Here is a 27,463-nt window from a genome sequence, read left to right as displayed (position 1 = left end):
TGGTTAGACTATAATAAATTTAGTTTAATCCTTTATCCAAGTGTGATAAAGCATTTGCATTTGCATTATGGGAGATACTGAGATAGGAGTGATGTTAGCTTGGTCCACCTTTGCTACAAGTTGCCCGGTGTTGTACTACCTTACCTCAGTCCTGAAGATATTTTTAGGTGCAAACTTTGTTTGCTCACACTTGGATAAAGGATTAAATTTATTATAGTCTAACCAAGTGAAAAATAAACTTTCAACATCTTTCTCTAAATCCAGAGTAATTTAATAAAAAGGTGACACACCTTTTTGCAACTCCTATAGGTAAAGATGACCTTGCCATTGCTTCTGCCTGGTATCTCCACTTCTTGGCCTGGCTCCCACTTTAGAGACCTCAATAAAAGTCGAAACTAGTCTGGGTAGTGGCCCTTCCCTTAATGCATAACATTATACATATCTGCAAGGAGATGTGTTTTGCATTATGGGAGATACTGAGACAGGAGTGATGTTAGCTTGGTCCACCTTTGCTACGAGTTGCCCAGTGATGTACTACCTTACCCCAGTCCTGAAGATATTTTCAGGCGCAAACTTTGTTTGCTCACACTTGGATAAAGGATAAACTGAAATACAGATCTTTATTATATTCCCATGATTTCTCAACTATCTGTCATAAAGTGAAAATCTGATCCTGACAGCCTCTATTTGGCCTGAATCCAGCTTGTTCTTCACCAAGCTTCTCTTCCACAATCCTTCTCAACCGTTTCTCAAAGTATACTTTCATATGTCTTACCTTAACAGTCAGTAGAGAAATACCTCTGTTATTCTCACATTGAGTTTTATTTCCCTTTTTATATATGAATACTATGAGAGCTCTACTCCAAACATCTGGAATTCGTTTCTCTGCCCAGGCCTTCTGAACTATGCGATGCAGCCACTGTAAGACTTTTATACCTCCATACTTGAGCATTTCTTGTCGAATATCATCTACTTCTGCTGCCTTTCCACATTTCAGGCTTTTGATGGCATTTTCAACTTCAAGTATGGATATGTATTCCTGACTGCATGCCTGGTCAGTGTTTTTTACCAATGTGCTGCATGGCCCCCACAAGGGTGGGGCTGACTGTGCTCTAGCCTTGGGGCCTGGAATTAAGTGGGGGCCCGTCTTGTCTGGTCGGCCAGTTAAGTGAGACTGACAAAAGACAAAAAGAAACTTTAAAATATGTTTGAATATGTGCCGAGAGGGACTACTAGTTTTTGCAATCGTTTCCAACCCATTATCCATTGTTTCAGACTTATGGTTACTCTTCTAAACTTCCCATTCAAAAGGATTTACTTTAGTTTTCGATTTTCGTTCACCCATCTCATTTTCTATGCACACCATCGTTTCAATGCCTATGCCGCGCTGACTTTACCGGCACACTACCCTATCCTGGTGCATATGCTACAGATGCTGAGAGAATTTTATTTTATTTGTAAAAAAGAAAGCTTTATTTGATAGTTTTATTTGGTTAAAGTTGATCTCAAGAAACTAAAAATTTTCTACAAAATTCTTTATTTGAGAAGAATTTTGTCTTTGAATTAAAATTTTGCTAGTTAGTAAGTAAAATAAAATATGAAGCTTTTTTAGTTATTATTTTTTTGTATGAAACAAACTTAATTTTTTTTTTTTTTCAGATCATACAAATTTGAGATATTAGAAATATTTAAATAAGTTGCTCTCAAGCAAGCAAAGATGTTCTAGTTAAAATAAATAAAATCCCAATGTCTGATTCAAAGTACAAACATAAGTCAGGAGCTCAGAAGAGGAAACTTAAATCCGAGAGAGAATCGAAAGTATCGCGAGGTCATCAAATCATAACCAAATTTTTCAAATCTGAAAACGAAAAGGACATAGTTTCCCAGTACTGATCATAGTGAAGGTGGTGATAATGTTTGTGACATTGAAATCCAAACAGAATATCAGTGTCAAATCGAAACTCATAAGGCAGTCGAAAGTCAAGCGACTGTTACATGTGAACCTCTTAACTGAAGAAAAGGACGCAAGTGAAAAACCTGCAGAAGGAGTGACTATGGAAGAATATTATACAGTTGATGATTTAGTTGCAGGTTCTGTTGAAAACTGATATAAAATATAATGGCCCAGAGTAATCTCAAACAACATGCGGCAAGAGATAGTACAAACTATCAGCTTTCAAGAATTCCAAAAGATTTATAAGGAATTGCCAAGAGATCTTAATAGTAGTAAATTTCAAGATTCTTTGCTCTATACAAAAATGAAAGCTGAAAGAACAAGAGAACATTTTCCAAGAGAATGGTTAACATGGGGTGTATCGAAAGAAACCTTATTGTCTACCATGTTGTATTTTTTGTGACTCTAATAACAAAAACTCCAATAACGAAAAGCCCAAGAAGGATTTTCGCCTTGGAGTAAGCCTTGGAAAAAGTTGTATGATATGTTGCCTCTTCACGAAAATAGTGCTGAACACAGAAAACAATATCTGGCTTGGAAATCCCTTTTGCAGTCTTTGAAAAGACATGGAATAGATAAAGACTTACAACTACAAATTCAATATGAAACAAATAAGTGGAGATCACCTCTGCAACGGATTGTAGACGTAACGTTATTTTTATCATCCAGAGGTTTAGCATTTCAAGGAGAGAACACAAAGATTGGAGATGGTCATAATGGGAATTTATTAGGTATATTAGAATTAATTGGAAAGTACGATGAAGTGACACAACAACATCTTGGCAAAGTTAGACAAAATCAAATGAAAGGTAAAAGCATGAAAGGATATGCACATTACTTGTCGTGGAATTCGCAAAATGAGTTTATTTGCCTTTGCACAGGCAAAGTTCTCCAAACTATTCTAGACCAAAGAAGAGATGCAATTTTCTATAGAATAATAGTAGATACAGCATCAGATATCTCCCGCAATGAACAAAACATCCTAATTCTCAGATGCAAAATCAATGAACATTCATTGAATTCATGAACTTTACTGGAAAAACTGGAGAAAAAATAATTGAAGACTTTTGTGTTATCATTTAAACTAATTGATCCTAAATCCTGCGGACTATATAGCAATGCATTGTCCTTAACCTGAGCGACAAGTGGGGGACCATGCTGTGCTGTCATCACTGCTTGTTTCATTTAGAAATTTTTCAAAGTAATTACTCCATACTTCAAGGATATCTTTTTCTCCTGTTTTCATGTCAACTTTATCATTTCTAATTCCTTTTAAAGCACTCTTTCCTCCATTTCTGAGCTTCTTCTTCAACAACCTCCAGAATATTCTGCCACCTTCTTGATATTTATTTTCTATGTTCTTACCAAAGTCCTCCCATGACTTTTGTTTTAGCTAGTGTGTGTGTAGCTTTCTTACATTTGTCTCTGTATTCTCTAAGAGCACAAGCTGACTTATTTTCCACAGAACTTTTGATATGCTTTCTTCTTTTCTTTCACTGTCTCTTTAACTTCCTATGTCCACCATGGAGTTCTGATTTTTCTATCCTTAGAGACAACCTCACCACATGCCTCTCTGGCTGAATCAATCAATGTTTTCTTCTGTGCTTGCTACTGAATCTCCAAGGTTTGGTTCCTGTTCTCAAACTCTTTCATTTTTTCTTGAATAATGTTTTTGTATTTTAGTCTACAGTTCACATCTGAGAGCTGTTCAAGTTTTATTCACTTTAAAACTTTCTTACATGTTCTTCTTTTCAATATTATCCTGCTTGAGACTAAATGGTGATCACTTCCAATTTCAAATCCTCTGTACACTCTGGTGTTCTGCCCAGGAAGAAAACATCACTATCGACAATAATATAGTCAGTGAGAATTTTCTTATTCCTTGCATCTTCTCTCCATGTGAATTTGTGCACATTTTTATGATGGAGCATTGTGGTATTAATAACCAGTCCACGTCCTGAGCAGAAATCCAACAGGTATTTGCCATTATTATTAGCTTCGCTCTTTTCTCCAAATTTTTCCAATATATTTTTGTATGTCTCACAATCATTTCCTACTCTGCTATTTAGATCCCCAACAAGGACCAACTTTTCATTTTTCATTGTGTCAATTGCTTTTTCTAAAGCATCAAAAAATTCCTCCACTTCTACCTTAGTAGAACCTTCTGTGGGACCATAGGCACAAATAAGTCTCATTGTCCAGTTCCCCATTCTCATATTTGCCCACATTACTCTGCTTGAGACTGACTGCCATTCAAGAAGATTAGCCTCGTATTTTGTGTTGAATACTATGGCTACTCCTTCTTTTTCTTGATTGTCATTGCCTGAATATAACATTTTGTATTTATTGCTCAAAAAGATCTCACCAGTTTTTGTCTTTTTCATTTCAGTCACCCCTATTATGTTGATCTGGTACTTATCTAATTCCTCAGCTAGCTCCATTTCTTTGCCATTCAGGCTTCTTATATTGATAGTACCGATCTTTAACTCTGGTGATGTTGAGTTGGGGTTTGTTTTCCGATTTGTTCCAGTAGATGACTTTTCGCTGTTTGCCCTGGTTCCCTGGCGAAAACAACGGGGGCCTTGTTTAACCGGGGAACGCCCCAGCCAGCATGAAATTCTGTCATGCTGTACCATCGTTTTTATTTTGGTTTAAGCTAATAAAAATACAATTTAGTTAGCTAAATCCCAAATTGCCAGCCCATCCGCATTCGTTCAGTATCCAGGTGGATACCTGACAATGTGCACCATAAGAAGGGGAGGATTGGACATTAGGTCAGACACCCTGATCGGTTCTCTGCATTCCTTTAAAGGCTATGTGGAGGTCCTCTCAGTTATATAGCTTTGACTCTTAAGCACCCCTGTAATTCTCACATTCAGCTTTATTTCCCTTTGTACAGATGGGAACCATAAGAACTCTACTCCAGTCATCCAAAATTCTAGTTTCTGGCCACTTCTTCTGAATTATACAGTGTATCAACTACAAAACTTGTATACCTTCATATTTGAGCATTTCTGTTCTGTGTTTTCTTTATATTTTCAGAGAGCACATGCTAACTTACTACCTTAGAACTTTCTATGCAATTTCTCCTTGCACTGTCTCAGCCCATGTTATCACCACACGATTACCTTCAGAATTTGCTGTTTTTTAGAAATCTCTTAAGAGATTTGGATTTTCAGTGGTTCTTTTCATCTTTTTTCCCCAGTACCAGGTGAATCAGCCAGTCTCATTACACTACAGTTCAGCTTTAATTCTTTTCAAAACTTCAGACACATTTTTCTTTTCAATGATCTTTTCATTTTTATCTTGCTCATTACTATAAAGTGCTCAGTGTCAGATGTATGTAATCTTGGATCACATCCAAGGCTACATATATCTTCCTGTTTTCTTAACTTAAAGCAACATGTTGTTTTGGTTGGACTACCCTATTCTTATATGGCCTAAACTAAACTCTTATGGATCTTATGTCTGATATACAATTTTTAAGGAGAATATTGTATATACACTATATCTGATAAACAGTCTTCCCCTTACCATAACTCAAAGTGATGTAAAAGGGTTTGCTTGGCCACACTAATTTTATCTATACAAGAAGAGCCAGGACAACCAGATTTGTTACATTTATAACTTATATAACTGTTTGGTACTGCATAAAGGATCCAAACTTTTGCAGATTTTACCTGAAAAAAAAAAAAACAGTATTAGGATTTTGTTGATCTCTCCTGCAATGAGATAAACCCAGGTCTTCACAACCAAAGTGCATTGCCAAATCCACCTGAGCCAGGGAGGTTCTTGGATATAATATTTACCTGCTCATTCAGTTTCACCTTTTCTTGTTGTACAAAAGGCTCTTAAATGATACATGTAATGAAACTAAGGAAATGCAATGAGACATGTTTAAATGTGTTGAGGATCCTTTATAGGGTTTTTTTTTTCCCTTCTCCATCTGAAGCTGTATCAGCCAGTCTCATATGGAGGTGGCAGGGTTTCTTCCTGTAAACTTGGGTTTTTTTCATCACACGAAACAGGCAAACTGACCAGAGGAACAAGTGCAATTAAGAAACATAATACACTGGCCTCATAGCCTTAGCTGCTTCAGCTCTAATTCCAAACAACCACAACTCCTTCAGCAAAGAATATTGAGAAACAAAAAAGAAGCTCTAGAAATTTAACTAATCAAATACTATGAGAAAAGGCTGGAAGAAAAGAAATTGATATTAAAAGGCTAAACCATGGGTTCCTGTGGCTTGTAGTATCCATATTTTTACATTAATGCTGGCAAAAAAAACACATAAAAAAAGTAAAACACTTTAATAAATTAATGACTAGTTTCATACATCACTATTGTGTACTTCTTCAGATTTTGAGAGATTATTAAACAGAAATCTTATACCTAAGGTGTAATGTAGTGTTTCAAAGAAACTGCTGCAGAATCTACGATAAAGGAACTGTCTGTGACCAAAGTTAAGAATGATATTAAAACATTAAAAAAACAGTAAGGCAGTGGGTGAAAATCAAATAACTGCAGTAATTTTAAAAATTAAAGAAACAGAGACCTTTAGCAGAGATCGATGAATGAGCTGATCAAGCTAATGGATTTCCACAGAATTTTGTGGAAATCACAAAAGACTGGATTATAGCCATATTATATGCTATTTTTTTATAAAAGGAGACTCTGTTTTCTCCCCCCCCCCATGATCAGGGTGGTTTTTCCAAAGGAATGTTAACCATTGATCATAATTTCTCACTTCAACAACTATTGTAAAAACATAAATTCAATAAATAATTACATCTAATTTTAATGAAAGAAAGTTTTACAACTAAAAATTATCCGTCTCAGCTGGTGAAACTAGTCGTGTAACTTATTTAGGTAACAACTAATAAATTTCTGTTTTCTATGTAATTATGTTTGTGAATTATAAACAGGCATAAAGGGATAGGCATATAGGCATTGTTTCATTGGTAAAATTAAGATCTTTGTTTTTCTTATCAGAGTGAACCCTATGAAAATGGTCTTTGCAGGCTTCATGGCATCATTACTGAAAGTCTTTACACATAATAGGCACTGTTGGCATTTCTTACTATCACGGGCTGCCATTATGGGCATTATAACTTTAAAAAAATTATACAGTAAATCAAAGTTATCAGATCACTGAATATCACTCTGATAGCTATGAACAGTAAATGCACACTAGTTCTGATTGTCTCTGTTCTAGATGCCTCATATTGGAGGCTTAATGGATTGTATACAGCACTCAGAAAGGATTAAAACAGAATTTAATACTTCTTATATATTTTGTCTCAGTGAATGAGACATCTTCAGGGATTACAAAAAAACTAATGTAACATCAAAAACAAATAACACACAATACTAAGCCCAATGATATGGGTGACACTAAAGTCCTATCTAGGTGGAGCACCCTCTAAGGGTGGTTGTAGATGGCCTGGAATGTAAAGTGGGACCTCTGGTGATAAGCGTTTCCCAAATCTTAAGAAGCTTAATGCAACCATATTTGTTGAGATTTGGTTGATTCCTGAGAGCTGCTGCTGATTCTAAGAATAGTCTCTCTCTCTTTTTTGAATTTGCTGTGGTGGAGCATGGTGGTTTTTTTTCCATGAGATCCTCTGGGTTGTATCCAAGACATGGTCAGACAAGTCTGACACGGAATAAAATCTGAAAATGGGGATTATCCTCCGAGATCGCTCTGCCTACACCCCACTAGAACATGACCCCACAAAAACACAAGTTAAAAAAATTAAAAAGTTTACTTAAAAAAGTGTCTTCCTGGCCCCCAGAAATCACAAAAAAACTCAAACCTTTCCGTTCTTGTCTCCCCCCCCCCCCCCCCCGAATATATGGTTTACCAAAAATCCATAAACCTAATTCCCCACTAAGACCTATAGTAGATGCCACTAACACACCTTGCTACAAGCTGTCAAAACAGCTGGCCAGCTCTCTGACCCTCACTGGACTTTCCACATCCTATATAAAAAAACTCTACCCATTTTAAAACCCTCATAGAAAATCTAACCTTAAATAACACAGACATATTAGTAAGCTTTGACATCTCCTCATTGTTTACCAATATTCCCTTAATTGATACGTTAACACTCTTAAAAAACCAATCTAACAGATAAGCTTAGGTGTTGATGGTTATTCATTACTTATTTTTCACGGTATTAACAACACCACAAACACTTTTATCACAAAGATGTTTTATTAATGCTTATATTTCGCTGATTTTCAACTCTGCATCATCAGAGCACAACACACTTGTAAACGCGACAATGAGTGAGTGAAACAATAAAATTACAAAAGATCTAAAGTCCTATTTTTGGCGCCCTCTAACGAAAAAAAAAACAAAAAAAAACAGCAGTTATCCAGGAGTTTTTCTTAGGATAACCGTCTCCCAAATTTTTGGCAAATTAATGCAACCATATTTGTTAAGGTTGGGAGAATTCTTCAAAGCCATTGCTGACTCAAAAAATAATCTTTCAGATCTATAACGACTCCTAAATAGCACATTCGTTTTCCTCCATCTAATCCTGTGTGAAGGAATGTCCAAAGTGTGGTCTGCCAGTCCCGACTTGTCATAGTAATAGTAGCGAATGTATCTTTCATATTTATGGATAAATTATATGCTTTTTATCATCAATCACCAAAAAATCAATGAGAATTAAATACGATTGCAAAAGACTTTGGTATTGAAATTTTAAAGATCAGCCGTGTGTTTGGACCACGATGGGCAGCTTGCAGTTTACGAACGGCTCTTGCTTTGTGGAGAAATTACCCAGCTTTATGCAAGCATTTTGCATCGAACGATAAATATAAGGGCCTTTTAAACCGACTTCTCAATTTGGAATTTTTAAAAGATTTAGCATTAATGATTGATATCCTACAGGAATTATCATATCTGTCAGAAGCTCTACAAAGTCACAATATAAGTATATTATAAGGGTTAAGTTAGGTTTTTTTTTTTTTTTTTTGCTCGACGATGCGAGCCCTTTGTTAAAATTTCCATAGCTCACCACTGAGTATAGCCTACTAGGAGGCACAGTTTAGGACACTAGGCCCAACTTCTGTTGCCTTTATTCAGCCTCATTTGCTCAGTGTTAGTTCCTGCGTGCACATATCATTGTTTTTTGTGATCCCTGATGATGGCAAAATATAGGTAGGTATCGATTAAAGTTTGTTAATTAATATTCTAGTATATGTTGTCATTTCCTAAAAAATTAAAAGCTATCCATAAAATTCAGTGGCCTTTTTCTTTCAAGATGCTGCTTCTCATTTTATAGCAGAAATCAAATTCCTTAGTCTGCCCCCGGTACTGATGTACCATAGGTTTTGCAACCGCTCATATATATAAACTTGATATATTAAAAGAAAAAAAAAAAAAAACTTGATAGAATGCACAATGGAAAGTTGTTACAACTCTGAGTGGAATAACATCTCTGCTTTCCAACCACAGGCTGTAGATTTGAATTACTTTGACATGGACATTCCTGAATATTTTCAGAGGGTAGATAATTTTTTCTATGTCGTGAGAGCATCGCCATGCTTAAAGGTCTGTGAAATGGCTTGAAAAGTATCATTTGTACTCTTAAGACTAACCAATACTTGAAAAGTATCATTATCTTAAGAGTACAATTCTCAGATTATCTAACTTATAGCCTGCTGCCTTACATTATATTACTACTTTTGTGCTATAGGTTTACAACTTTTTGCTGGTGGTGGGTCCTTAGTCTGCCCCTGGTACTGATGTACCATAGGTTTTGCAACCACTCATATATATAAACTTGATATATTAAAAGAAAAAAAAAAAAAAACTTGATAGAATGCACAATGGAAAGTTGTTACAACTCTGAGTGGAATAACATCTCTGCTTTCCAACCACAGGCTGTAGATTTGAATTACTTTGACATGGACATTCCTGAATATTTTCAGAGGGTAGATAATTTTTTCTATGTCGTGAGAGCATCGCCATGCTTAAAGGTCTGTGAAATGGCTTGAAAAGTATCATTTGTACTCTTAAGACTAACCAATACTTGAAAAGTATCATTTGTACTCTTAAGACTAACCAATACTTGAAAAGTATCATTATCTTAAGAGTACAATTCTCAGATTATCTAACTTATAGCCTGCTGCCTTACATTATATTACTACTTTTGTGCTATAGGTTTACAACTTTTTGCTGGTGGTGGGTGGAGGAATTTTCATAAAATAGTGTGTAGACTTTTAGAGAGGAAGAGGAAGTGATTATTTCATAACTGATACGGATATTTTTTATATGTGGATATGTGTTATACTTTACAAGCCCAAGAGGTATTTGATAATTATAAAATCCATTTCCTTGTGGCTTTAATAATTGTTCTTTAATTTTACAGTTATTCTTGGCTTGTTCTTTTAGATTTGTGTATTTTTTAAACTATATAGATTTAATAAGGTCCATTAATGCAATTCTTTTAAGAGTTTGTTTTTTAAATGTGTAGGTTGTCCCTGGGTATGGTCATGCTGTTCTCCGTCGAACAGATCCTCGCTATACTGTTCAAAGAGAATTTGCCTTGAAACACTTACCTCATGATCCCATGTTCAAGTTGGTTTCTCAGTTATATAAAATTGTTCCAAATATTCTTTTGGAGCAGGGAAAAATAAAAAACCCTTGGCCAAATGTGGATGCACACAGTGGTGTCCTTTTGCAGGTAAGAAAGTAATTTTTATAGCATAAAAGTGAAGCAAGTGGGCCATTTGTCCATATGAATAAATTTAGTTTATTTGTAAACTACTAAAACTTTCAAAAGATGTTTAGTTTTTACTTAAGTTGCAAAGAGCATAGAGGATATCGTTCTTTTGTTTGCTATGAATTTCAGCAGAAACATCAAAATATATGAATTTTTAAAGAATTTCTCTTCAAAACTTTAGGAATAACCCCCAAAGCTATATACTCTTAATTATATTCTATAATAATGAATAGTAATTAAACTTAGCACATAACAGTAGCATGAAACTTAATTCATTTGTTAAGACTTGAACAGTGTGGAAAAAATCAGCTTGCCTGGTTGGCCAAGTGGTCAATGTGCCCACTCTGCTACTATCAGGCTGCAGGTTTGAATCCTACTATGGGTATGGATGTGTTAGTCTGTCTTTAGGTGGGAAAGGAATTTCATTGCATAGCGAGAGACCTTAAGTGGCTTAAAAATGTTCCAGGATTTGGCCTCTAAAGTAGGGTTTCCAGGTCATGTTAAAAAAGGATAAATAATTAATAAATTCTTAGCCCGTCCATGGCACTTATAGGTTTACAATCTTTCATGGGTGGAGTCACAAAAAACACACAAGAGAATTGATTTTTTTTTTTTTTTTGTTGGTACTTTTGGGATTGAAAGGGTAGTAAAAATGAGTGATGTATACACAATAATACACACACACCAATCTTAATCAATCAAGCAAAACTAAATATACATCAATTGACAAAAAAAAAAGGAAAAGAAAAGTACCAACAAAAAAATCAAATAATTGAACAGTGGCTACAGCCAGTTACATGTTTACAAGGATGTAAAATCCATTTATAAGAAAACTAGAATTTAACAAAAATCAGGACTAACAGCACATACAACAAAAAACAAAGTCCTTTGACAACATACTGACATTATATGCATTGACTACTGTTTCTACGTGAGGGCATTCAAAGGATCATCCAGAAATTAAAGAACACTTGTACAACAAGACACAATCCTACATCATCAGATTTGGTCATCTTTCATTAAAAACTTGGCACGTGCAGACTGCTGCTCTCATCAGAATTCAACATAAAAATGCACACTTTCCATTGTTAATCTTTTTTTTTTCCCCAAATATTATGTAATAATGTTACCATTATTTGCTTGATGCTAAATTTGGTCATATAATTTACTCCTGATGAAGTTTATAAAGATGCATGAAACTAGTAGAGATCTAAATACAACTGTTTTTTCAACCTTCTCCATGTGAAACCAATACTGGGTGTGAAACCAATAAAAAAAAAGTTTTGAAAGATTTCATATCAAGGAAAAAATATTTATCAACAGTCTTGGTTTCTTATCAGATGTAGAGATGTTGACGTGATTCCTAAGTCCTTATGATTACATCACAAGTTTAATCCCAAATAAGCAAGCCTGCAGAATCTAGAATCAAACAGAAGTTGTCCTACTCAGGGCAGCAAATAAATGCTACTATATTTCAGTTATCCCAAATTGATTATCAAACTTTTTGACTTTATTTAGAGTTATTGACCTCCTTACCTTTTGATCCGTGGAACAATATAGACAGACTCTCTTCAAACAAAGCTATTCAGTCAATAAAAATAGCTTAAGGAGAAAATTCAACAGCTTGTTAGCAGAGAAAGAAATGCATATCAAACACCTATCCCACACAAAGTTATTATTCTTGTTATCTGAGAGACATCCAGGAAGTCAAGGACTCTAAACGGAGGCTATAAATCACCTAAACCAGCTTCATACCTTCTGTTAAATTCATTCACACTAGATGCACTCACTATCCCTAAAGGCAAACCGGGTTCTCTTCCAACCTAGCTCTTATCCCTTTCTTGACTGAACAAACTTGACTTCCATGTTCTCTCCCCACCTTCAATATAACAAATTTCATCAGATGCCATCCTATAATACCCATTCAAAAGTTTATAGACCTCTATCATATCACCCCTCTTTCTCTTGTTAATCACAGTCTGTAATCCACATGCTCACAATCTGTCTTCATAATCTGAATATAATCTTTGTAACTCTTCTTTGCACCCTTTCCACAGCTTCTTTATCCCCTTGGAATCCAAGAGACCAAATCTGCACACAATAATCCAGGTGGTTTTATCAGAGCCTTATAAAGAGGCAAAATGACTTCCTTATCCTTACCTATCGAGATTTGCTTCAACATCACAATTATCCTCGGTGTGTTGTATTTGCAAACTTTTGCTATATGACCTTTGAACTTCCTATCCACCAATACACCAAGATCCCTTGCCTCCTCAGTTTCTTGTAGCATAAGCCTGCTAATATAATATACCACTGGAAATCTCATCACACCAAAGTGCATAACTTTACACTTACCAACATTAAACTAACAACCACTTTCATTTGCCCAAATTTCCAGCCTATTCAAATCATTTTGTAGGTGCTGAATATCACTGGCATCTCTGATTGCCCTGCCCATCTTCGCATCATCAGCAAACAATTTTACATCTGATGTTGGACCCTGCCTGATGTCATTCATGTATAGATTGAACAATAATAGCCCGAGGTACACCACTGATCATCTTAAATCTGGCAGATTCACACCCACTTTTTTGATATCTGTCTGTCAACTAACCCCTGATCCAAGTGAAGAGTTTATATTTCAATCCCATATTCTCCAGTTTATGCAACAGCCTTTCATGTGGCATCCTATCAGATGCCTTCGAAAAATACAACATTATCATAGTGTATCCATTCCCTTTATCTAACTCTGCTGTAACATTGTTATAAAATATGAGCAAATTGCTAAAACATTACCTTTCTATTTCATTTTCATTTTAGCTTTCTGCACAATACTCATTACTTTTCTTCCTGAGTTTTACATGTTTCATAAATCCTCTCGCCCTTATTCTCACTATTCTTTCCACATCTTTTTGTTGGATCTCTTGCTTAATAATCATATGCTTCTCAGCACATCTTCGTGTATGCTTACAATACTGAACTTAGCATATTGTCAAAAGCTTTAAATTTCATCCTATCCCAATTAATAGCCCCAAGATTGATATTATGGTAAACTCATGCTACTCCTTGCAGAGTATAGCTTGTTTGTCTACTCATTTCTGTATGCAAGTTCTTACCAACTTCTCTAAAATCTTCACTAACACACCACAGATGCTGATAGGTCAGTATTAAACACATTAGTTTTTACACCACCTTTGTACAATGGAATTATTCCTTCAGGAATAGTTCAATTCCTGAGGAATAGTTAGAGAAACCACAGGAATTCTTTCCATTCCTGTGGTATCATTTCTGAGCTGAGACTCAAGATATACAAACATGTGAAAGGTGAAAGGCCTAGCCAATTCAGTTGAACATTCCTTTAGCAAATGGGCTGATATTCCACCTGTCCCTATTGACACATTCTTATCCAGGTTATGCAACATCTCTTCAACTTCATTTTCATACACACCTAACTGTTCATCAAATGTAACAGTAGCACTATGCACCATGTTACATACACCTGGTTGATATATCTTAGCAAAGTGAGCACTCATTAATTGAACAATCTCATTAGCTTGCAGCACTTGAGTACCATCTGCATTCAATAAAGTTATTCTTTCACATTCTTTTTTTTCTTTTGCTTGCAGCATAATGATAAAATTCTTTTGGATTGCCTTTAGCTTGAATGGCCAATTTCTTTTCATAATCCGATTTAGCTTTCTGCACAATACTCATTACTTTTCTTGTCTGAATTTTACATGTTTCATAAATCCTCTCGCTCTTATTCTCACAATATTCTATCCACTACTTATTATTATTTTTGTTGGATCTCTTGCTTAATAATAATATGCTTCTCAGCACATCTTCGTGTATGCTTACCAATACTGAACTTAGCATATTGTCAAAAGCTTTAAATTTCATCCTATCCCAATGAATAGCCCCAAGATTGATATTATATGCTAATGTGGAAAAAGGACTTGGAAGAAAGCCAAAAATAAGGCAGGAACATTGGCACATATTATAGTGGAGAAAGGTAATGCAATGGTAGTCATGAACACTGAGGAATATAATGAAAAAATACGATATTTGCTGAATAATACTAACATCTACATTCCTCTCAAACGTGACCCCTGCATGGCAAATCCACAACAAGATTTAACAATTTGATTAAAGATCTTATCAATGGGTCTTTGAGGATACTAAAAAAAAAAAAAAATCTCATATCTAGAGACTCACTGGTTTCAGGAATTTATGAAGTTCCTAAAATACACAAGCAAGATGTACCACTGTGGCCCATAGTAAATGCCAGAAATTCACCTACCTCTCTATTCTCCAAACATCTTGCAAAGGTGATAGTCCCATTCATAGGCAAGACAGACTATTTCATAAGAAACATCACACTTCATTGCAAAGACCTAGTAATAAAACTATCTGACCTTCTGGTAGAAATCTGAACATCACCAACCTGTTCCGTAATTACCAAGAATGGAGATCATAGGTTTACTCCAAGAATTATTTCCACCGATCAGTGACATTATTTGAACACTGTATCAACAATATCTTCTTCCAATTTCAAAACCAATTTAATGAACAGAAAAAAGGCCTGGCTATGGACTCGTCATTGTCATCACTTTAATGAACATGTTTATGAAGTGGTGTGAAAAACAAGTGCTAGTCTTTACAAAGCACAACCCAAAGTCTAGCTTAGGTACATCGACAATATGTTCATCATATAGCCTGCTCTGCACACCAAGACTGTATTTTATCTGAACAACATTCATCCACAGATTAAGTTCACTGCAGAATTAGAAACCAATAGATCTCTACTTCTTAGACACTCTCCTCAAATTCTCTGAGGCAAAACGAACTCAGCTATTAAGTTGATAGAAAGAAAGCCAATGCACATGAGGAGATACATGCAAAGTTCCATCACCATTGTCATAAAAAATTGGCATTTTATGAACCCTCCAAGACAGGGCAATACAAGATCTCCAGTGTGAAAAGAGAAATCAAGAATTAGAAAACTTCAGTTTCATCCTGGAAAAAAATAGCAACAACAAAAAAAAGGTTGATAATATTCTTTAACAGCCTCTGAGACCACCAAATGAACACACACACACACACACACACACACAAAAAAAAAAAAAAAAAAGGAATACAAAGGAGCAGTATTACTCGCTTACATTTATTCGGTCACAGATAAGATATGAAGGATACTGTAATCAACAAGGGATAAAGATTGCCCTCTTACCAGTGAAGAAACTGAGGCATGCAAGGTCATATGCACATGTGAATCTGCTGTGTAAGGCATACTACAGTGGAACCTCAGTTGTCGAACTCCTCTGTTCCCGAACAGGCAAACGGCAACCACGTGAGCTGTAAGGCATGAAAGCATCAGTTACGCGGCAGCCTTTGTTCAGTGCAGACACCTGCTTGAATTTGCAGTGAGTTTTCTTGATTTTTTCTTTGTGTTTTGTTTTCATAAATTATTATTAATTAAGCCACCATGAGGCTGCATAAGAATAGTGATAGCAGCAAAGCAAAAAGAAAAGTTGATAGAACCACGATAGAGATGAAAAAAGAAATCATATCCAAACATGAAATGCCATTCGTGTCTCGAATCTTGCTATGCAGTTCGGTATGGTGAAATCGACGATATGTACAATACTCAAAAATAAAGAGGCGATCACGAGAGCTGATGTTGCAAGAGGAGTGAAAGTTCTTACTAAACAAAGATCACAGATGATCGAAGAAGTGGAAAAATTGTTGCTGATTTGGATAAATGAGAAACAATTAGCTGGTGATAGTGTTTCTGAGGCTATAATTTGTGAAAAAGCGAGGCGATTACATGATGACCTGTTAAAGAAAAACCCTGGTACGAGTGCCGATACTGATGTGTTGAAAAGCTAGTAGAGGGTGGTTCGAGAAATTAAAGAGGAGAAGCGGCATACATAGTGTGGTTAGGCATGGGAAGGCTGCGAGTTCGAACCGAGAAGCTGCTGAGAAATATGTGCAAGAATTTAGTGACTATGTAAAGGCTGAGGGTTTTCTTACCCAACAAGTGTTCAACAGTGATGAAACCAGCCTATTTTGGAAAAAATTGCCAAAGAGAACCTACATCACTCAGGAGGAAAAAGCATTGCCGAGACACAAGCCAACGAAGGACAGGCTGACTCTTTTGCTATGAGGAAATGCAAGTGGGGACTTCAAGGTCAAGCCATTACTTGTGTACCACTCTGAGAATCCGAGGGTGTTTAAGAAAAATAATATAATAACGTGATGAAAAGTAAATTGCCTGTTATGCGGAGGGTTAATAGTAGGACTTGGGTAACAAGGCAGTTGCTTATTGAGTGGATCCATAAAGTCTTTGCTCCAAGTGTGAGAAAATACCATCAAGAAAAAAATTTGCCAATTAGATGCCTTTTTGTGATGGACAATGCTCCTGCTTACCCTCCAGGCTTGGAGGACGAGTTAGTGGAGGAATCTGATTTTATCACAGTGAAGTTCCCCCCCTAACACAACTTCTCTAATTCAGCCCATGGACCAGCAGGTCATTTCGAACTTTAAGAAACTCTATACCATAGCACTGTTTTAAAGGTGTTTTGAAGTGATCTCTGACACAGAATTAACACTCAGAGAATTCTGGAAAAATCACTTCAACATCCTCCATTGCTTAAGTATCCTTGACAAAGCCTGGGCACAAGTGACTTACAGGATGATGAACTCGGCCTGGAGGAAATTGTTGCCAGACTGTGTAGCAGACAGAGACATTGTTGCTCTTGTCGATGATATTGTGTCTCTGGGCAAAAGCATGGGCTTGGAAGTTGACAATGCTGATGTGGTGGAGTTAGTGGAGGGTCACAGGAATGAGCTCACCATGGAACTGGAACACCTTCAGAAGGAGCAGCAAAAGACCGAGGTGGAGGAAATGTCCTCAGACACAGAGGAAGGGATTAAGGATGTTCCTAGTTCTTTGATCAAAGAAATGTGTGTGAAATGGGGTGAGTTGCAAAGTTTTGTAACCCAGTGTGTCTCAAGCAGAGTCGAGTGGTGCCAAGAGACAGAAAAGAGAAAGAGAAAAAAACCCAGAAGGAGAGTAACCTGATGTTTTTATGGAAGGGGACTCACCTCCTTCCACTTACGCCATCAACTCTCCTCCGTATATATAGTTAAAATGAAGTTAAATTTTCGTTTTTATTTTATCTATTTATTGTGTTTTTTCTTTTTATGTAAGATTTTATGCATTTTCATTATGTTTGTATACAATCTTATGCATGAAGTACTGTTGTAAAGGTTTAAATAATCAATCATCTGGGGTTCAGGAACGAATTAAGTTTGACAACCAAGTTTCCACTGTGTTTAAGATGGTGAGGTTACTTAAACAGAATGAAAGGGAAGAGGTTAGCAAGACAGGTGTTAATTGAGAGGATCGCAAGAAAAGGATCCAGAGGAAGAAGGATCTAGATGGACTGATGCAGTTTGATGTGTCTTGGGAGACCGAAATACAAGATTTGATAACATTATTGGAGTCCTGACAAATAACAGCATGCCCATGAGCAGTATACAGCACAAGCAAGAAGGATAACAAGTATGGTGAGGCTGAATCAGATTTTGAGAGAAAATTAGCAAAGCAAGCCAAAGTAAATCTAAAAAGTTTTTTCGTTACATAGCAAATAAGAGAAAGAATGATTATGGAAAGATAACTTTACTCAGTGCTGATGGTAGGAAAGTGACAGAAGCAGAAGAAATCTGTGTGTTAAGGCTTAAGTGCTGAGAGGACATCATGTTGGAGGTTTAATGGAGTATTGACAGCACTAGGAAAGGATTAAAAACTAATTTTAATGCTTCCAATCACTGAGACATCTTCAGGGAGTACAAATAACACTTGTAACAACACACACACACAAAGACAACACAATACTTAATGAAACACGTGGGTGACTCTAAAGTCCTATCTAGGTGGTGTGCCCTCTATGGGCATTTGTAAGTGGCCTATAAATTAAAGATACCAAGAAATTATATACTTGGGTTTAATCCTTTACCCAAGTGTAAGCAAACAAGTTTACGTATGAACTATTTTCAGGACGGGGCAACTCGTATATAGAAACTTATGACTTCACATCACTTGTAAGTTGGAAATTTTATGCATCCATATTTGTTGAACTTAGGTTGATTTCTGAGTGCTGCTGCAGATTCCAAAAACAGTCTTTTCTTTTTAAATTTACTATGGTGGAACATGGTGATTTTCTTCCAGAAGATCCTGTGAGTTTTGTCCATTACATCGTCTAGAAGGCCAGATCGATCATAGTCGTGATTGCAGATGTTAAGATTTGTGTTCATCTAAATGGATAGTGGCTGATCTACCTGTCTATTCAAAGTAAGCCAACTTGCAGGAACAGGGTATTTTGTATGTTCCAGGCGCTGATTAGAAGACAGGGCTGATTTTTGGTAGAACAAATAAGGATAGCAAGTTTCCAGTGGAGCTTAAAAGCCATGTAAAGGTGTACTTTTTTGTACAAAAATACAATAAAAGTACTTTTTCAGAGGATTACTTGGATGCTGAAGAACACTGACAAAGTAAAGATAGGGAGGTTATTAGGCTATGATTCAACCACATGTTGACTACTGTGCACAGATTTGGTCACTTGTGTTTTTCAAGGACAGGGAGGAGGAGGTGGAGAGGATTCAGAGACAAATGACCAAGCTCGTGACAGGTCTATGGAATGTTCTCTATGAGAATAAATTGAAGATGTTGAAAGTTTATTTTTCACTTGGTTAGAGTATAATAAATTTAGTTTAATCCTTTATCCAAGTGTGAGGAAGCAAAGTTTGCACCTGAAAGTATCTTCAGGACTGGGGTAAGGTGGTACAACACCAGGGCACTCCTTGCAAAGGTGGAGCAAGCTACCAACACTCCTATCTTAGTATCTCCCATAATGCAAAACACATATCCTTGCGGATATGTCTAATGTTAGGTCGAAACTAGTCTGGGTTGTGACCCTTCCCTTAATGCATAACACAACTCCTATAGGTAGAGATGACCTGCTAATGCTTCTGCCTGGTATCTCCACTTGAGTCTGGCTCCCACTGAAGAGACCTCAATAAAGGTCGAAACTAGTCTGGGTTGTGGCCGTTTCCTTAATGCATAACATTAGACATATCCGCAAGGAGATGTGTTTTTCATTATGGGAGATACTGAGATAGGAGTGCCCTGGTGTTGTACCACCTTACCCCAGTCCTGAAGATACTTTCAGGTGCAAACTTTGTTTGCTCACACTTGGATAAAGGATTAAACTAAATTTATTATACTCTAACCAAGTGAAAAATAAACTTTCAACATCTTTCTCTAAATCCAGAGTAATTTATTAAAAAAGGGTGGCACACCATTTGGCAATTCCTATAAGTAGAGATGACCTGCTAATGCTTCTGCCTGGTATCTCCACTTGAGCCTGGCTCCCACTGAAGAGACCTCAATAAAGGTCGAAACTAGTCTGGGTTGTGGCCTTTCCCTTAATGCATAAACATTAGACATATCTGCAAGGAGATGTGTTTTGCATTATGAGAGATACTGAGATAGGAGTGTTGGTAGCTTGCTCCAACTTTGCAAGGAGTACCCTGGTGTTGTACCACCTTACCCCAGTCCTGAAGATACTTTCAGGCGCAAACTTTGTTTGCTCACACTTGGATAAAGGATTAAACTAAATTTATTATAATAAATTGAAGATGTTGTGTGGGTTGCAGAGTTAAACATGTCATCTCAATACGAAAACTATCTCCATAAACTTTGGGTAGTTTTCATCTGCACAATGACATCAAGCCAGCTGCAAAATTCATAATGTACTGAAGTACTTAGTCATTAATGTTCTGTAACAATAAAATTCCTGATATTCAAGGAGTGAATAGGATGCTATATAGTACAAAATAGGGTTTACATTATTAGTGGCTTTCTGTCAACAGTTTTTCTATAAATTAATCTGTTATTATTTGGGTACTCCCATTGAGTCATAAGACTCATCATGGAAGACCCACAATAGCTACCATGCATCTCCTTAAACTTAATCACTATTGGGATGCTCACAACCACCTCTGGCAATCCATTCCATTCATTCACCACTCTCCAAATAAAGAATCTAGTCTGCACAACCTTATTAACCACACTCTGGCAACCCTTTGTTTTTCCCTCTACCCCATGTATTGAAAAATTTCTTTTTTGTCAATCTTATAGTAACCCTTTAGTAACTTAAGTTTTTATCATATCCTCTTCTCTAAGTTACTAAAGGGTTACTCTAAGATTGACAAAAAAGAAATTTTTCAATACATGGGGTAGAGGGAAAAACAAAGGGTTGCCAGAGTGTGGTTAGTAAGGTTGTGCAGACTAGATTCTTTATTTGGAGAGTGGTGAATGAGTGGAATGGATTGCCAGATGGTTGTGAGCATCCCAATAGTGATTAAGTTTAAGGAGATGTATGTTAGCTGTTGTGGGTCTTCCATTATGAGTCTTATGACTCAATGGGAGTACCCATATAAATAATAACAGATTAATTTATAGAAAAACTGTTGACAGAAAGCCACTAATAATGTAAACCCTATTTTGTACTATATAGTATCCTATTCACTCCTTGAATATCAGGAATTTTATTGTTACAGAACATTAATGACTAAGTACTTCAGTACATTATGAATTTTGCAGCTGGCTTGATGTCATTGTGCAGATGAAAACTACCGATAGTTTTCGTATTGAGATGACATGTTTATTAAAGAATAAAAAACCTAACAAGTTTCGTTCATCACAAGACTTGCATCATCAGGGGTAATTGTATATAAAAGTTTAACACAACCAAAGATTAATTGAGAATTCGAATACAAAATGATACATTTGTTACTGTATGCTAGTTGTGGCTCAGGTGTGTTATATCCGAGGTCTAAGGCAGTTTTGATGAAGGTGGCAGACCACACTTGATGTAAAATCAAGCCTTGATTTTTATGTGCTGTGTAGGGATTCTAAGCATATTTGCAGCTTCTGTCACCAGAGTACTTGATGGGCAGTAGTAGCTGTGTGGAATGCTAAGCCTGATTTGTGTTCCCTTCTTTTTTTGATGTCTTTTATATGTTCAACCATGCAGATTTCTCCTGACCTTCCCGTCTGGCCTACGTAACAGATGCCACAAGAACAGCGAATCTGATAGATGCCTGCTTTTTTCATGGGATGATGCAGAGGTTTTGGTGGATGTAGGAATCTTGATATTTTTTGTAAAGGAAGAAAAGCCACTTTATGTTGTACTTGTGGAGCAATGTAGCCAATTTATCCGTGACATTCTTGATGTACAGTAGTTTGATTGCGTTCTTGAAATCTTGTTTTGATAAGGAAGTTACAGGAGCTGTATTAAGGATTTTTTGATTGTCTTGGGTTCAAAACCATTGAGGTTCTGTCAGGTAGTGTAATTCTTCATTTCGCTTCATCTGTGTGCTAGATATATTGTGTGCTCTGTCTCTCAAGGTTTTAATTATGCCTATTTTTTGCAATGGATGGTGGTGTGAGGCAGCATTAAGAAATCTTCCTGTTGTGGTCAGTTTTCTGTATATGGAAAAGGATAACTTTTTTCCTCTTCGTTTACTTCTATCTATAAAGATATCAAGGAAAGATAATTTTTTATGTTCTAGTTCTATAGTGAATTTTATATTTGGATGCAAATTGTTAAGATACTCTTTAAAAAGCAATCAGTTCAACTATCGTTCCCGGCCATATGACAAAAATATCATCTACATAACGTAGCCAAACCTTTGGTCTTTTTTGATAGTTTTTTGAAGCATTTGTTTCAAAATTTTCCATAAAAAGGTTAGCTAAAGCTGGAGAGAGGAGAAAACCCATGGCTAGGCCTCCTTTTTGTTCCTAATTGATAAATGAAAAAAGTGTTTTCCATGCAGTGTTTGTATAGCCTTACAATGTCCAGTGGGAAAAGGTTTTCAAGAAGATCTTGTCATTTCTAGGTACATTGGCGAAGAGGCTGACCATATTGAAACTTGCTAAGATGTCTGAAGGTTCTATGTTTATATGCTTTACCTATTTGATGAAATGTAAACTGTTCTTTATAAATGATTCTGTTTTTCCTGTGTGGTGTTATCATGTTTCTCAGATATTTCGCTAAATTTGAGGTCAGAGAATCTCTCCCATCTACAATCGGCCATAACAGAATATCTTTATGTATTTTTGGTGCTCCATAAATTCTTGGGCCCAATGGATGTTTTGATAACAGAGATAATTTTAATTCTTCAGGCCAGTTAGATAACTTTTTTTAATCAATTCATTAGTTTGATTATGCGCTCGCCATGTGGGATCTCTGTCTAGAAGTGAATAGGTATTGGAATCCTCTAATAGGATGTTAATTTTTCTTGCATATTCTTTATCTGCCTTGATTATCACGATGTTTTTATCTTGTCTTAATTCTTTAAGGCATTATAATTCTTTATAAATGATTGTTTTTTCTGTGTGGTGTTATCATGTTTCTCAGATATTTCGCTAAATTTGAGGTCAGAGAATCTCTCCCATCTACAATCGGCCATAACAGAATATCTTTATGTATATTTGGTGTTATCACGATGTTTTTATCTTGTCTTAATTCTTTAAGGGCTATGGATTCGCTTTAGGTAAGTTTCCAAGTGGTACTTAACATTTTAATAATAATTCTTCAGTTTGTATGCAGATGAGATCCACTGAATCTCTAGGCAGATTGCAGATTCCTTTATCAGTTTGTGCAATATTGACTTTTGGAATATGGTGTGGAGCTAAAGCAAAATTAAAACCTTTCATTGGGAGATTTTTTCTGCTCTTGACAGGACTCTCGAAGAAAGGTTAATCACCACTTTAGACTAATCTAGATGTTTTTCTTTTTCTTGCTTATTTTGTCTACTTGACAAAATGATAACACAAATTAAGTTATCTATTAATTTGTGTTGAGGATAAACCAATTACAGGAAAATGGTTTATTTAATTCTCTATTTAATTTGTTGACCATGTAATTGGTTATGACTTGATATTTTTTTTAAAGTACCATTTATTGTTATAAGCTGCTTATCATTACCAAATTTTACAAATGCAATGTTATAACACCAAGCAAAAATTGCTGTGTAAAATTATTATTTAGAAAGAGCAGTTATTTTCATCTAGATTCTTCATAAATTTGAAGAATCTAGCTAAATACAATACAGTACTTTTTTAGACATATTTAATTTATAACATTGTAAATATGTTTCATGTATTTCATTCTAATTTCTTTTGCAGTATTATGGAATGAAAGATGTGCAGTATTATACAGTTTTGTTTGCAGTATCACGTGCATTAGGAGTAATGGCATCACTCATTTGGGATCGTGCATTGGGACTTCCTATTGAAAGGCCAAAATCAATGACTACAGTGGGAATGATGAGACTAGTTGGGGCTATTTAATTTACCAATGCCCACTATCTGTTTGAAAATTAAGGCTGATTGGATTTTAAAGTAATGTCATATTGCATTACTAAAGAATACTATGATGAATGTGAAAACATTATAGATGTACCGTACTATTTTATACTTTTCCGCAAGTAACTTTCCAACTTGAACGTATATTTATGTATATAGATATTAGTATTTAAATATTTTAAATGAAGTTTAGTTTTACACTCTGAGTAGACATGGCTCAGTTCTAAAGTCATAAGGAAGAGTATCAAATTAGCTTTAAGTGATTGGTTGGCTGCAGATCATTTCTATGATCTGCAGCCAACCAATATGGATATCAGTTAATGGTTTGTAATAGTTTCACATTAAGGTTAAAGGATTTTATTTATCTGCTTTGTCATGTAATTCAGATTCAGTTGGATTATTTGACTCCATGAATCTTAGCAAGCTAACCTACTTTTATAAAATATTAGCATATATGAGAAATATTTGTGTGTTAATTTTGAAATTTGCTACTACATGGAACTAGGTATTTCAACAGTTTCTCTATTGCATAAAAGAAAGACTATAGCATACTAGATTAGTATATTATATTTGTCAACAAGTGATATTATTTTCATTCACATAATCACTTTACATAAAGCATCATTACATTTAGCTGTTTGCATACTGAAAACAATTAACCTCACTACAATTTGCTGTATCCCATAATGTAGAACACATTCGCAGGATGTGTATCTTTCATTACAGTGAGAGCAGTTGATACTATTTGACACTTAGGTTAATTGGGATGAAGTCAGCTGTTAAAATGGCTAATCATGAAGTAAAAGTTAAGTTTTATTAATTGCTTTCATTTTTATGTAAAATGTGCATGAAAACAATATTCTCTAATTGTAATTTCTTATCAAGCCAAATATACAATCTTAAAAAACTTGCTACAATGTGAGAATTATTAATTCGCCAATTAATAAGTTTGTTTAAAAAAAAAAAAAAATGGTTGCCAGAGAATTTTTGTGTAAACACTGCACCATTCATGAAATAATTAAACAGATCAGGACATTTTGCTCTAACTTGATCAACAACCAAGGAAAGAATGAAGCATTGTTATGTAAAATTAACCACAATATTCAGATTTTGAGTCAAATATGTCAGAAATATCAATCAGAGCATACATAAGACTCTTGTGGATTAATTCATGGATTCTACTGTTGAAAACAAGCCACATTTTTCTGTCAGTAATATTTCTACTATTATCATAAATAAGAAAAGGTAATTGCTGAAATTTTATATATATAATTGTGCAATTTTTTAAATTTATTTTTTGCAGTTTTTCTTGGATGCAAGAAAAATAAAATGCCAGCAATTCTGAAGTATTATGCTTTCTTGAATGAACTCAGATAAATTTACCAACTAGTTTTATTAATTTAGAAAAGAATCATGTCTAATGTGTATTCATTGAAATGTACTAAAATTTATAAGATTATTTGCAGATAGAGCAGATGTACACTATAGCAAACAGCACTATAACAAAATTGTGCTACAATAATCTGTAGAAAAGTTCTGACCTAAGTCCAATAGAACCAATTTTAAGAACAATAGCAATCTGAATTTTGTAGTAAATGTAATAATCAGTAGACAAAGAAAATTGTGGGAAATAAAACAAAAGAAACTGTGTAAAACAGAACAATCAAAAATGGCAGGAAATCATACATTGATGACAGAATATCAAGGAGTAGTGAGAAATTATACGAGGGTGGTCTGAAAAGTTCTTGGCCCAACAATGAAAAAAATGAATTTATAATTTCAAAATTTTTTTTTTTTTTCAACATAATCTCCCTTAAGACCAATACATTTATTCCAGTGCCATTAACCTGTCCCTGTAGTAGTTCTCAGTAAGATCTGCAAAATACCCCTCTACAGCTGCAATCACCCTCTTGATTCGAAGAAAAACTCTGACTAGCGAGGAAGAGTTTTTTAGTTTTGGGAAGAGACAGAAGTCAGAGGGAGTCAAATCTGGGGAATAGGGTGGATGTTCCAATAATTCATAGTGCAGATCCCTTAATTTTCCCACTGCCAAATCACTTTTATGGGAGGGTGCATTGTCCTGATGAAAGATGATTTTTTTTTCTTCTACAAACTTTTCATCTAGTCTGGTTAATAGATTGGAATAATATTCCCCGGTTATTGTTTTACCCTTTTTAAGATAATTAATAAACAAAATGCCTTTAGCATCCCAAAACACCAACGCCATGACCTTTCCTGCTGATGGAACCAACTGTCTTCTCTGGTGCTGAACAACCGGCTTCTGTCCACTGTTTTGACTGCTGTTTGGATTCTGGTGTAATGGTGAATTCAAGTCTTATCCATAGTAATAAATTGATGCACAAAATCAGTTTTATTCTTGTTAAAATGCTCTAAGCACTGTTCAGAGATTTATATGCAAGTGCGTTTTTGATCTGCTGTGAGCAAGCGCGGCAACCATCTTGCACAAAGCTTTTTCATTTGCAATTCTTCATGCAAAATATATCCTACGTTATTTTGAAATGGCTATAGTCTGAGCAATTTCACGCCCTTTGACTCGCCATTCATCCAATACCATATTGTCCACTTGACCAATGATTTCTGGTGTTGTTACACTTTTTGGATGTCCTTCACGTTGATCATCTTCAAGGCTGGTACGGTAACGTTTAAACTCGGCAGCCCATTTCTTAATTGTCGAAAATGAAGGAGAAGAGTGCCCATAAACTTTTATGAACTTCGAATGAATTTCTTTTGGCATTAAACCTTCTTTTACAAAGAATTTTATATCACGATACTAAATTTTATCCATTTCAAGGGATGCAGACAACTTTTGTTTCAGACAGATGTACCAACTTAGAAAAAAAAAAAAAATCTTGCTGATAGTATTGCCATCTATGGTCAAGGCTGAAAACTTTTCAGACCACCCTCGTACATTAATAGAACACAATAGATTGGAAAGAACCATACATAAAGCTCACAAAATAACAACACTGATAAGTACAAATGCATAATAATAAGACATAAGAACTAGAAGAGTATGAAAATCAAGAATTAAGAGATTTAAATTAGAAAAATGTTAGAGTAGTTTCGTTCCCCCCCCATGGATAAAGAATCTTTTAAACACAAAATGAGGTGGGTTCTGTAATTTACACTTCTAAGAGAACAGTATCAGTTTATGTACATTACTAGATCTAATGTTCATTACCTCCACCCCTTCTTGTTTGTAATGGGAGATGACCGACTGCCGAAGATTTCTGATTTTTTTTTTATTTTAATGGTGCAGAATGTACATATCCAGTTTATTATGAAGACTGCAGGTAAGTAACATTAATTTA

General features: G+C 35.4%; 1 protein-coding gene across 2 annotated transcripts in view; it reads left to right on the top strand.

The window, feature by feature from the left end:
* LOC150100397 (putative citrate synthase 2, mitochondrial) overlaps nucleotides 1-25,480 on the top strand; it is a 144,781-nt gene extending 119,301 nt beyond the window's left edge. For both annotated transcript variants that reach the window (XM_090402917.1, XM_090402916.1), the window contains exons 9-10: nucleotides 10,445-10,654; nucleotides 23,952-25,480. In XM_090402917.1, the coding sequence (XP_090259043.1) occupies nucleotides 10,445-10,654; nucleotides 23,952-24,116 (375 nt within the window). In that variant the 3' untranslated portion in view covers nucleotides 24,117-25,480. The remainder of the gene's footprint in view (nucleotides 1-10,444; nucleotides 10,655-23,951) is intronic.
* Nucleotides 25,481-27,463: the final 1,983 nt, after the last annotated feature.

Source organism: Typopeltis vanoorti, chromosome 13 (assembly GCF_054136105.1).
Source record: "Typopeltis vanoorti isolate ZY-2024b chromosome 13, IOZ_Tvanoo_1.0, whole genome shotgun sequence".
NCBI lineage: Eukaryota > Metazoa > Arthropoda > Arachnida > Uropygi > Thelyphonidae > Typopeltis > Typopeltis vanoorti.
This window is presented reverse-complemented; position numbering and strand designations above follow the sequence as displayed.